Genomic DNA, 13,171 nt, shown 5'->3' on the forward strand with positions numbered 1-13,171 from the left:
TTGGAAGCTATTGTTGTATCACATAAAGTTGGCTTTGCTATCGTGACATCTTTGAGTGCAACATAAAAAAGGTGGATAATCAAGAGATGTTAAGATATTATACGAACACATATCGTATTGATATTTACGTGTTCAGGTGGGATCATAAATACTAGTTTGTTGATTGCTTTCCAATGCCATACTTAGATTGACCATTTCGATAATCATGAAGATTCTACATCAATTATCAACTTAAAGCTTGGCACATATGCTCACAAAATCACCTCTATGGAATGCAAATGCAAATGCTAACATACTTGATGGAACCGATAGGGATCATATCATTTCGCTTCAATAAATTTATCATACAAAATAATTCATTCATTATACCCATGATAGGCGTGAGCAACTACTTAAATAATAATCGATAGACATCAGTTCTACCATGTCCTCGGATGAAGAAGAATAGAAACATTGAATACCAAGAATGATAAATTGACCCCATTGATTGGAAACCTGTCATCTTCAAGAATGCATGATAAAAAGTGTTCGAGAAAGAGAAAAATAAAATATCTATGAAATATCCAAATGGGGTATTTATTATCTTAGTAACATTATTGACACAAAAAAATCTCTATTATACTTAGTTGGTATTATAACTAAGTGTTGAAAATGATCAATAAAAGCTATGACCAGTTACCATCCTGTTTGGATAAGATTTTTTTTTCTTCTTTTATTTCTCTTCCACATATGATAATTTAGGTGGACATATGTACTACAAATATATGTTTTAAAAAAATTATAATAATAATATATACACACACATATATATATATATATATATATATATATATATATAAAAGAAAAAGTCAAATAATCAAATTATTTTATTATGATTGATAATATTAAATAATCAAATTATTTACTATCATTGTCAATAATCAGATCAATATTAAAAACTGGTCCACTGAGCTAATCAGCAATGGAAAGAGGAGGTTGGCTAATAAGTATCAACCAAAGTCAATTGGTCAATCAAGGGGGGTATTTTCGTCTTTTAATAAAAAGGACAATGGGCTTTTGTGGGAGAAATTGCTGGCATCGTCCTAATTATTGTGGAACTTATTATTTAAAATCCCTTCTTATTATTCACAACTTTTATGATTTATAATTTTTAAAATTCATTAACTATTATTTTATTATTTATAACTCCTCTAATTTAGTTTTTTATTTTTATTTTTTCCTATTAGGTAATTAGTAAAAGTTTGAAACATTATTAGTTTTTGGGTTGAGACAATTGATCTAAAGTATAATATCTTCTGAATTATTACAAAATATATATAATTCTAAAAATATTAAATTAATATAATAAATATAAAAAAATTATTTCTTATCTTCCCTTTTTCGATCTTCAATTTATCTTATTTCATTAATATTTTTTAAATTACATTACATAACTTTAGGTGATTAAAAGGAGGAAGAAGAGGAGAAAGAAGAAGATGAGGCATAGATAAGAAGTAAAAATATTATATTAAAATTAAATTATAAATTAAGAATATACATCTCTTTTTGCAAAGGATAACTAAGCATATTCAAAATGAATTCTAAACCTCGAAAGAAAACTGGATTGCAATTGACTATCGCCTTCCGATTACACTATATTCACCAACTTCATCTTTTTGCCTAAGGCATTGGTTTGTCTACCCAAACCTCCAAAGAGGAAGTAGTCGAATGAGCTATTAAGCGAAAATCTCATATGTAGTCAGAAAAACCTATTTGGATGTCCAATTCTCTTCTAAAATAAATAATGATCACTTTAGAATTAGCTCTTATTACTTAAAGTATTGCTCCACGTCTAAAGAAAATTTTTGAGTTCCTTTACGTCCTTAGCAGTGACATCGGAGTTGCCTCCTCTCGCATATAGAGCTCATTTGAGCATTGTAATTCTTGTTGTGAGATCAGCCACTACTTTTTATATGTGTTGCGTGGACTCTTTAAAATCTTCTATCAATCGGTTGACTCAGGACTACATCATGTTGATATAAGATTTTGTCTATTCTTACGGGTTCTCTACCTCAAAGAGTTGTCAGTGGTGTTGGTAATATTTCTCTAAGCTTGTTTCGAGGAACTTGCATTGAGTTCCTTTAACTTTGTATTAGGTAAATCTGCCCACACTTTGTATATAAACTTATGCATGAAAATAGGGCCTAACACTACCTCAAAGCCCTATTCAAGGGTTTGAGATGACTAATGTTTTGCATCGAATCGTAGAATATTTTTAGCCTAAAAGTATAAAAACTGCAAAGGCTTAAAAAAGAAAATATAAAAACTAGGGGCTGAACAATTGTATAAGCAAAATGAAATGACAAATAGTCCGTGAAAATATTATGGATGCGATAGTTGATGACAATCAACGTGCATATCATTAATTATATTACGTGGTTATGTCACAAATAAATATTTAATTCTTTCTGAAATTATTCTGTAATTTTAATTGTGACATCTTCTAATTAAGATCGGGCAATGTAAGATTTGTGTGTGTATTATTATGACGAGGGAGGAGAATGAAACTTGCATAAGTGGAGAATGGACTCAAAATAAAAGGAAAGCGGTTCCTTGTTGATCTATATCTTTATTGCTACTATTACTATTATTCTTTGTTGCAATTTGGGGAATTCCTATTCTCTCTCTCTTCTTTCTTGTAACTGGGGAATGAGGCCATTTGATGAGAGCTATATCTTCCTTTTTATTACTATTATTCTTTTAACGTAAATGCCAAGTCCAGATTGATCTTTTAATATAGTAAATGAGATCCAATTCATAAAGGCTATGAATTATTATGATACAAATTCTCCTTCGATACTGAATTCAGCATAAATAAAAAAATAAAATATTAAAAAAAACTTTTACGTAATTGGAGAATATGGACAGAACCAACCAAATAAGTGTTTGGTTCAATTTATCTTATCAAACAAGACCAATTTAGATTGATCAGCAGGCTTGCTCATTTTTCATTTATATTTTAGTAAGGTATAAGCATCTAGTGATGAATTCTACTCTCAGAATTTATTTCTTTACTCATCAAAATAAATAAAAAATCATACAAAATTCCAAAAATATAATATATAATAATGATAATAAATAACTTAGTCCGGTAGCAATGGTAGGGATAGCTGAGGTAACATAAAGATGATAACCAGGATACAAGGAAAGCTTCTTGCAAGTCAACCAAATAAGCTTCATCCACCAGGAATGAACACACATCTTAAATATGTGATGCAAGTAGCAAGATTTGGATCAATGTGTGCAGCCGATATCCAAAACCAAGTGCAGTAAAAACCTGACCAAATGCCATCTAACCAGCCAATCGAAACCAATTAAATTCATATGGGAAAACAGGTAAATTATTCATGGTTTTCTCCAAAGAACAACAAATGATCAAAAGCAATTTATGCAGATAAAACATAAAACAGTAGCATGGTTTTCACAACTCCCTCACGAGTACAGCTGAAGGCTAACTCCTCCAAAACAAGCAATTAAACAAGAAAAGAAGAAAAGGTTTACACGCCTCGCCTACGTCTACCAGAACCAACCTTGGACAACGGCCGATGAGGAAATGCTTCCGAATGCAACAGAATCTGTACAATTTCCTATCCCTACTTATCTGGAGTTCCAATCCAGAGCACCAAAATAAGCTCCCCAGAAGAAATCTTCCAGTCAAAACTCCAACAATGTTTTGGTTCGTAAAAGCAAATGCAATATACGAAGTAGTTCTATGGGTTTCTAAAAACAGCAGCGAAAGCGGAAGTTCAAAATAATAAGAGGATAGTAACACTGTGCGAATCTGCCCAACAGTCTTTTCCCCTTCCCCAGGCAACAGCTTGTCTTGGTTGTTTGGAGGGAGAAGAATGTCAAATAACCAACTGCTTTTTCTTCATAGCATTATGCGGCACATGAACCCTGAACTAATTGATAAGTTAATGCCCATTGTTCCCCCCATCAGCATTGTGTTCAGTAGCAGGGATCGTTCTTTGAGCAAAATCAAGCAGTAGCTTACGCTGATGATCGTTCGTATGAGGGAGACTAGCTCGTAACAACTCCACAGGCATCTCCCTGCGTATAGCTCCGGTGACTTCTGGCCCAGCAATAGCAGCATTTGGAGCCTGGAGAGGTACAGACTGCATTATACTGTCATATTTACTAAGACAGTACTTTGTGAGAAGCCCAAAGAAGGCATCAAATGATGCCTGCCACATATTACGACTAGGTATGCTATGGTTGGTAGCAGTATTACGGTCTGTCAGCAGCTCAGTTGCCTTATCAAGAAGGGATTTTATGATGACAGTGGCACAATCACCAGCAGAGCTTCCAAGTGGACGAAGAGGTGGCTGTTCCGAGGAACAAACAATGGCAGCTAGGCAAGCACTGAGAGCACTAAGGTCCATGCCATTTATGCATAAAGAAATAGTCTTTGCAAGATTAACTGTGCTTTCAGGTGCACTAGAATCCAATGGCAGGACCCCAAATAGAAATCTCAGGTGGCGGAATATAGCCATGCAAATGACACGGATTAGCTCACTACTGCTTGGGATTAGGAGTTGAAGGTACCGGGAAAGAAGCTTCCGGCCCTTTGGCAGAAAGACTAGGCGAAGAAACACAATATCATCATTTGGGGTTAGCCCAGAGTGGCCAGATTTACCAGGGCTAAATGGATCAACTAGCTGAAGTGATGCAACAAGCTCTTGTAAGAGGAATTCCCTTTTCCTCCTAAGTTGGGAGCCACCATCCTGTGGCTGGCTGAATTTTAAGAGGCGATCGATGTCATCTACAGCAAGCAGAAGGCAAAAGCCATCCTCAATGGTGATTCTAGCAGCCAACATAGGTTCCTGCTCTAGAGGCTTTATAGGTGATTTCTGGTCGTAGATGTTATCCACTGATGCTGATTGTGATTCAACTTCAAGAAGCGGACGAGGTCTACGGATTGAGGAGAAGGAAAGTCTTCCAAGAGCATCCACCCGGAGATACGCATGTGGCTCGTCCTTTGACCGTGCTCTAAAAGACAGATCCTTGGTGACATTTGGGCAGAAATGGTGCTTCATACTTGATCCAGCAGATTTTTTTCCTAGGCAAGCTTGGTGATAATAATCATCTATGTAGGGGTCATTGCAATGAGTTGCAGCGTGTTGCATTCTCAAAATATTTTCAAGCTCTTCAGTTGTCATGTACTTTGAACGAAATTTTGGCCACCCATTATCTAACTTCTGGCTGCCAATATCAGAAGACTGTTGAGAAAAGCTCTGTCTGCCCCTGGACATTGGTCTCAATCTCGGGTCTCTAAACTCAGCTTCAAACCTATTCATCATCTGTGATGGGGAATGACCAGGGTGGAACTGCTGAGGCTGCATGTGGGGAAAATGTGATATTGGAGGCAAAAGTTGGTGAATTCCATGTTGTTGTTGTTGTGTCAGCAGTTGAGAAGGAACTGAATTGTTTAACTGAGGCCTGTGATGCTGGGTGACATCAGATAACATATTTGAATTGTCCCATGAAAGGAAACTAGGTCGTTCTGACCAATGATTCTGTTGCCTGATATTACCGGGGAGCCCAGGTGGACAAAACTGAGCCAGTGCTGCTGAAGGACGAAGTTGGGATAAAGGATAGGGATTTGGTGGAGAGAAAGGCACCTGGACACCAGGAGGAGATGAAACCATTCCATGGTGTGTGTGATGTGGGAAAAACTGTGAGGGTGCACCAGGTGGAGGAAAGGAAATGTGATGAGATTTTGGTATATGAATTGGTTCACTAGGTTGGAATTGTTGTTGCTGCTGAGGAGAGGAGGATGTTCTGTACAGAGGTCTGGAGTCCGTAAAATGCCCTGAATGAGGATGTGGATGTGACCACCACCTTCTACCATCCTGGACATTTTCGACATCTAATATATGCTGATCTTGCCAGTTTGAGAATCCTGGCTCCTGTGCCCAGTTTGCTGTTGATGAACCTAAACAGAGAATATTAGTCAAAAAGTGTTCATTGACCAAGTTGTCGGACAGGTCAACAAGCTTGGAATATCAAATTCATTAAGAATTATGTTACCAAATTAAGTCCTAACAGGTATATGAAACAATTTAATTCACACAGAAAGTAAATCAACAATTTAACTTGATGCAAAGAAAAGGATATCATAAGCAAGCAAACGAGTCGCAAATATGACACTATATATGCAAGGAAAGAGAATTTAATCATACATATTGGATAATACTCATTACATCTTATGTAGTTTCTAGGAACTTCTTCAGAAACTTACAAAAACTGAAAACACAGGTCTCAAGAGATGTGCCTGAAACTTATACAGGAAAATTTTGCTAAAGATCTTCAAAAGGAGGGGACTTCATGTAAAAAGTTACATCTTAGTTCTAGCATGCAAAAACCAGATATTGAAGGTTTCAAAGACAAGTCGTACATATCAAGCCAAGACAGGAAGCATAAAGCATGTATCAGGTATTATGCCTCTGTACAAAAGGCAATCACAAGACCCCTTAACATCATAACATTACTATTTTTCTACCAATCTTAACTGGAGTAGCAATTGGAAGCCTTGCTGTTACCCTTGTGAAATTGTAGTCACGGAATATACAGTCATCAAAAGAAGTTGGGAAGATGATGACTAAATGGGCAAGTTCCATTGCAATTGATATAACTCTAGAAGACACCTCTCAATAAGGAAAGAGGTAGCACAAATAGAATTATAGTCATGCTGTACCATTTATAACATCAATCATGCTCGTCCAAAAATTTGAAAACAATCAGATCCAGTGAAAAATTACCGCCATATATCTTTCAGCATGCAGTTTCCAATGAACCACAGCCATATATTTTTAACATGCAGTTTTCAACAGACCACCATGTCTTCCACTCTAAAAATAATTAAGAATCATCAAGAAGTTTAGCCTATGACTTCTTATATTCTAATAAACCATGGCACACACAACCATAAACTGATGTTCCCCTTTGCATATATCTTCACAAAACAATTTTTTTTCAAAAAAACACTCTACTTATTGGAATATCTTATTAACAGAAATAACCTTACCTTCCCTAGATAAAGAACCCCTATCACCAATTACCCCCGTGCTCCTCAGTTCAACAGTATTCTTGTTCAACTAAAAGAAACCAAAAATAAATATAATTAACAAAATATGGTGCAGCAGCATATAACCATGAGCATCTGATACATGGACAAATAAATTTCCAGGTTTAACAGCTATAACAACAAATATAGCACAATAATAGACTACTTATGATCATTCACAGTGAACATATTTTCTACAAACAAAGTGTCAACCCATTGAAACTTGCAATATCAAGATGCTTAGAGTATTGCCAGGACAAACAATGTGTTTCTTAAACAGCTGCCTTTGCAAAAGTAATCATTCGAATGAAATGCATATATCTCATTGGTCTTCAAATCCAAGACAACTGAATGTAATGAATCGTAGCCTATCTGAACATGCCTAAGTTGTGCTAACTATATGGTACTAAAGAAACAAAAAAAAGGAACCAAAATTCACCAGTCATAACCATCAATTGAAGATTCAAGGTTAGCACAATTAGAACTAAACAAGGGGAAGAAACTTACAAGATTAAAATTTGTAGCAAATGTAGAAGTGGAGTACCATAATGCATAGTTTTTTTAAACCCATCACAATATTTTGCTAATATCCAATCATAGAAAAATTACCCACAATAGGCCTCCAAGGAACATAAATGCTTCCATTTTGAACATAGAAGAGTTGGAAGTACATGCATTGTTGCTTGTTTCAACATAGAATAGGTACATAGTTCTACATTTCTCCTAGACTGGTATGTCCTGTACGATAGACGCCATGGACCATGGCACATACCTCTTCATATGTGCTCGAATCTTAAAAAAAGTTCTGTGGCATGTGCAGCATATCGTGTATCAGTATGCTGGCACATGCCGAACCTGTATCGGTCCATTTCGGGACAGGCATGGGCCTGATACCCAAAACATCAAACCATGATAGGTGGTGCCTTCTCATCTTCATAAAACAGTCATTCATGCAAATATATAGCAAAAGAGGTTGTTCGTACAGTTTAATCTATAAAAAAAGGCAAAAACACATTCCTACTTCCTGCTGTGGAGAGCAAAATCTTTCAACATATTCCAGCTGTATTATCATATAATGGCCGCATGTTGTCATATAGGAAAGTCAACCACAGAAAACAATTCTAAAAAAGAGGATGGCCAAGGTATCACATCCAGTATCTTGATAAGGTGAGATCTATGTATTAAGCCCCAAACTCATACAGTCTTTGAAAATTATATAAGATCATGTTAATAGAAAAACAACAGAGCTACATAAATTGCATGCTTAAGCTTATTTAATGACAAGAGCTTCTATAGCAAAAATTCAGAAAGCTTGGCATTTCAGTCCATAACAAGAAAGAAAAGAAATCAAACTTTCCCTCTACTGGTTGTGGAAGGACTATGTAACATATTTGTGTTCCATTTAAGACATGAGATCGTGCACCAGACACACATCTAATGTAAGCATCAAGCAGATGCGTCAGGCCCTTGACTAATATGACATATTCATGAACGCCAATACATGAAAAATTTAAATCTTAAAGCTTTAGGAGAAGCAATATCTAAGGAGCCTTTAGTTGGAAGTCGTAGATTCTAGAAACCTAGACCAAATTTTGGTCAACTGACAAAGCCTTAAGGTGTTAATTTTTAGGAAACACGTTACAAAAAATCGATGCCCTCAAGGTGAAATCTTGTAACTCTCAACTAGTCATCGATATTTCAAATTCTGGTTTACAACAACACTGAGGCATGCTGAAAGCATCGGACTGCACCCGGTTATATGCAATCTTCACTTTATTAATTCTCATTTACCAAAAGTTGCATAAGAATGAACCAATCATGAGAACTAAATATGGATGCATATGTGAGCATCTAATGCAGCAAGAAGAATAAAACAGAAGATACAATGACACTAAGGTACAATAACAACAATAGCAACAACAACAAAGCTATAAATCACAACTATTAGGGTCTCCTACATGGATCTTTTGCCGCCGTTGAGATCTATAAAAAGTCATATGTTAACTTTAGAATACTTAATCTTTATTTATAATTTCTATTAAGCTTTTTTTAGGTCTTCCTCTACCTTTCCTCGTACCAGTAATATTAATCATTTCACCTCTTTTGATTAAGACATCCATAGGCATCCTAAGCACATGTCTATACCATCTTAAATAATTTTCTCTCATCTTATCCTCTATCAATACAATACAATGATACCTAATTATTCACAGATAAAAATATTTTCTTTATTATCTTTCTTAGTAAGTTCACACATCCATCTCAGCAACACTAACTTTTTGTATATATTGTTTCTTAACTACCCAACACTCAAATCCATAAAGCATTGTTGGTCTCACAACTGTCTTCTTTCTTTTAATCTGAATGGTATCCAATGATCACATAAAATTCCTTACGTCCATCGTCATCTTAACCATCCTATTTTACTCTATGAATAATATTTTTATCGATCTCTTCAACTTGTTAAATGATTGATTCAAAATGCCTAAATCCTTTACTTGAAGAAACTTCTTGTCCATCCAACTTAACCATATTCTCCTGTCTATTCCTAATATTACTAAAATTATGTCTCGTATATTCAGTTTTCGTCCTACTTAATCTAAAACCTTTAGTTTATAAGAATCATCTCCATAGCTGAAGTTTATAATTAATTTCACCTAGACTCTCATCAACTAAGACAATATCATCATCAAATAACATATACCAAAGAGGTCTATTATGTAAATGACTAGAAAATTCATCCATTATCAATGTGAAAAGGTAGGGACTTAATGCGAAACATTGATGTAATCTTATGCTAATAGGAAACTCACTAGACACACTCCCTTTAGTTCTAACACTAGTGGTTCCATTATTATGCATAACCTTAATAACATCAATATAATTGATGGATATATCTTTTTTAAAAACCGACCATAATAAATCTCTAGGAACTCTATCATAGGTTTTCTCTAAATCAATAAAAATCATATACAAATCTTTCTTTTTTTCCCTATACTTTTTCGTTAAGTATCTTAATAAATAAATAAATTCTATGGTTGATCTTCGTGTCATAAAACCAAATTGACTTTCAGAGATATTTGTTTCAAGTCTTATCCTGCTTTCAATAACTCTTTCCTAAAGCTTAATGGTAGAGTTATCAAAATGCCAAATAATACCAAGAAACCAAGGTATATAGGAATTTTCAAGCTATTAATATGATACCAGCTAATGGCAGAATGTGAAATAATAGAAGATATAATAAGCCTCAAAATCCAAAATAACTTACTTCATGTCATGATGATAGGGAAAGCCACTGTAAGTTAATAGTAGATATTCTATAGGCAAACAGTCTAGCAAGCATTTGACTCAAGAATATGTAAAGTCAGATAGCACTATATATGTCAATTATCCAGCAGAAAGATAGCGCCTGTCTTAAACCAAATGAGACAAATATGTGCCTCAGATTGGTACTTTATCATATTCTACCAAGACATTAACTGGAAAATTTTGACTTATTGCTACTCCAATACTGTCATGAAATCATTAGTCATCACCAACTAACCTCATTAAAAGTCCTAAAATAAAATGATAAAGAAAATATCTCAACTCCAAGAGGCATTAGCATGGCGGTCGATCAAGAACATGTATTTGATTCTTAAAGTTCAAGATAACATAGGTAACATGATGCATATGTCTTATGCATACTCCACACCTTCAAGCTTCAATTACTTCCCGTACCATCAAGGAAGCTAATAGCTTCCAGGCCCATTAGGTCTTTACTATATCTAGTAATTCTAGACTTGTGATCCATAACACTTTACTGGAAAATATCTATATGAATAAAACATGGGGAAAAAAACTAACCTTTGAAAAGGTACTTGCAAGGTCATCAATATCAGTGATGGATCCAATGCCTTCCCCCTGTAAATATGGTAAGATTGTTTTATTAAGAACAGGGCTTCATAAAACCACTTCCATACTGTCAGAGCAAGATATGTGCTCAAATGAACCAACATCATAGGTGCAAAACTCATACATGTGATATTAGCATAAAAAGTATATTCATGCATCTTTGCATGCAAGAACAATAATTCAGAAGAACAAGATAGGAAAAAGATGAATAGCTGCTTAATAGAGATTAATGGTTAAAAGGGAACAGCACTAGAAACAGGAAAGTTTGCTGATTAGAATGACTTTAACCAAAATATAACAAATTTAATACTCTGTCAGTTTTGATCATAATGTATCCAATGTTGACATAATAAAGATAAGCTAATATTGTATATTAAAGTTGCACACAAAACTATGGAGTGGAGCAGCAGCAAGCTTGAAAGCATGTACAAAGCAAAATATCAATATCAAGACATTCATAGTTAACATAAGAATCCAGATTGGTATCAAAGTGTTAACAGACGAAACCAAGCTACCAGATACAATGGAATAGATATGAGTGAAAATCAGTAGTGAAGATTGACTCCAGCAATGTTGATATAAACCAAATTAAAATAAACTAGGAAGCATAATTAGGATATGAATGGTGACAATATCAAGTAATTGCGTATTCCTGTTGAAGAGACTTACTTCTACTCTATCCCCCAGGTAAGAAAATTGATAATCCTCATCATCAATCCCAAGAAAGCCAGAATCGTCACCAACATCATCATCTTCTAATCCCCCTAGCTCAACTTCCTCCATGACACTATTTCCAAAAAATGCATATTGTGAAGCATCAAATTGAGCTATATCTGCATCGAGAGTAAGAAGGCATGAGATGAAGTTAAATACGAACCAAGATTTATTAGCTAAACATAGCAATTTCAGTACCATCATCCTTGCTTAACAGCTGACGTAGAGTAAGGAACAGAATTCATGGAGGCATTACACATGCAAACATTGAAACTCAATGAAATCGTCAAAAATACGGGAAGACCGTGTCGCATGTGCCTTGTTTGAAAGATCTCGTACCTAGTCACAACTAAACGTTCTAAATTTGAACAATTAGCTTAGTTTAATCACCATATTCAAGAAGTCAGGTTTTCATGTCCAGGTGCCCACTAAGAGTGCTAGCTGACCATTTCAAATCCAAGGCCACGTAGACCAACAAGATCAGAGAGCAAGTACCCAGAGAAAGAAGAAACAGAAATCAACATCCGACTAAAAAAAATAATATAGGCATCGTTTTCCTGATACGAGAGAAAAAAAAGAACAAGTTCGTCATTTTGGCATTAAGACAAAAGATGGATCCGCCACTAGAAGGCCAACCACTTGTCCAAGTCACTTTACGATCACCTGAAGACCTCATGCAAAAGATACAGAAGAAAAACCCGACGAGAAAGCGGCATCCCACATCCCTTAAACCCAATTCAATAGTACGACTCCATCAAGAACCAATCTTTCCACCAAATCAACCCACAAAACCAAATCTACAGCACCATATAGACCGAGATCTCGATGAAAAACGAGAAGAGAAAAAGAAAAGAGAGATCTCACCAGAGACACCGCCGCCGTGTCCTCCAATCCCATCACCGGCGCCTGCGTCCTCCGAGCCCCCGCCTTCTCCATCGATCACCGCCATAAACGAGAGCCCTAGTATCGGAAATCACGACCACAAAGACAAGGAAAAAGAAGCAAGGCCCCGAATTCGAATCTACCCTAAGGTTGTTTGGCGAGAACTGAGATCTGGCTGCAAAAAAGATCCAACCTCGATGGCCAGAAGACTTAAAAAAGAAGTCCGATGAAAAGAAATAATAACAGAATAAGAACCTAATACTACTCCAAAAGAAATATTTATAAGGAGAGTGAAGGTGAGAGGGTTTTAATGGGTATATAATTCTATGATCGTCTTTATGCAGCTTGTAATGTCCATCGACGGATGAACAGATATAAGGCCGTGGCGGTGGTGAAAGAGAGAGAAAGAGAAAAATATTCTTAATTTTTATTCATGTTAATTTAGACTAATGACATCGATCTTTGGATTAAACTCTGCCTCCCCAACAATCATAAGCCAACACTTGTGGTTTTAGCAGTAGGATTAATGATCGGATCCCAGAGAGAGAGAGATGTGGGATTATGTGGCGGAGAGGG

General features: G+C 35.5%; 1 protein-coding gene across 2 annotated transcripts; it reads right to left on the reverse strand.

Moving 5' to 3' along the window:
* Positions 1 to 3,332: 3,332 nt before the first annotated feature.
* Positions 3,333 to 13,171, reverse strand: LOC135641224 (protein PAT1 homolog 2-like). 2 transcript variants are annotated; one of them, XM_065156434.1, is made up of 5 exons: positions 12,578 to 13,171; positions 11,669 to 11,786; positions 10,952 to 11,008; positions 7,067 to 7,136; positions 3,333 to 5,974 (listed from the first exon to the last, which is right to left on the reverse strand). In XM_065156434.1, the coding sequence occupies exons 2-5, from the start codon at positions 11,780 to 11,782 to the stop codon at positions 3,954 to 3,956; spliced, it is 2,262 nt and encodes a 753-aa protein (XP_065012506.1). In that variant the 5' UTR covers positions 11,783 to 11,786; positions 12,578 to 13,171; the 3' UTR covers positions 3,333 to 3,953. The 2 variants fall into 2 exon arrangements, with proteins under 2 accessions (XP_065012506.1, XP_065012505.1); XM_065156433.1 differs by having other exon boundaries at positions 11,669 to 11,832; positions 12,578 to 13,170.

Source organism: Musa acuminata, chromosome BXJ3-6 (genome assembly GCF_036884655.1).
Source record: "Musa acuminata AAA Group cultivar baxijiao chromosome BXJ3-6, Cavendish_Baxijiao_AAA, whole genome shotgun sequence".
Lineage (NCBI taxonomy): Eukaryota > Viridiplantae > Streptophyta > Magnoliopsida > Zingiberales > Musaceae > Musa > Musa acuminata.

Excerpts from the sequence above, each read along its gene's own strand:
- LOC135641224 (XM_065156433.1), bottom strand. The coding sequence starts at position 12,662 with ATGGCGGTGATCGATGGAGAAGGCGGGGGCTCGGAGGACGCAGGCGCC. Across the intron at positions 11,833-12,577 it reads ACACGGCGGCGGTGTCTCTG|ATATAGCTCAATTTGATGCT; the intron begins GTGAGATCTCTC and ends CTCTCGATGCAG. Across the intron at positions 5,975-7,066 it reads GGGTTCTTTATCTAGGGAAG|GTTCATCAACAGCAAACTGG; the intron begins GTAAGGTTATTT and ends TTCTCTGTTTAG.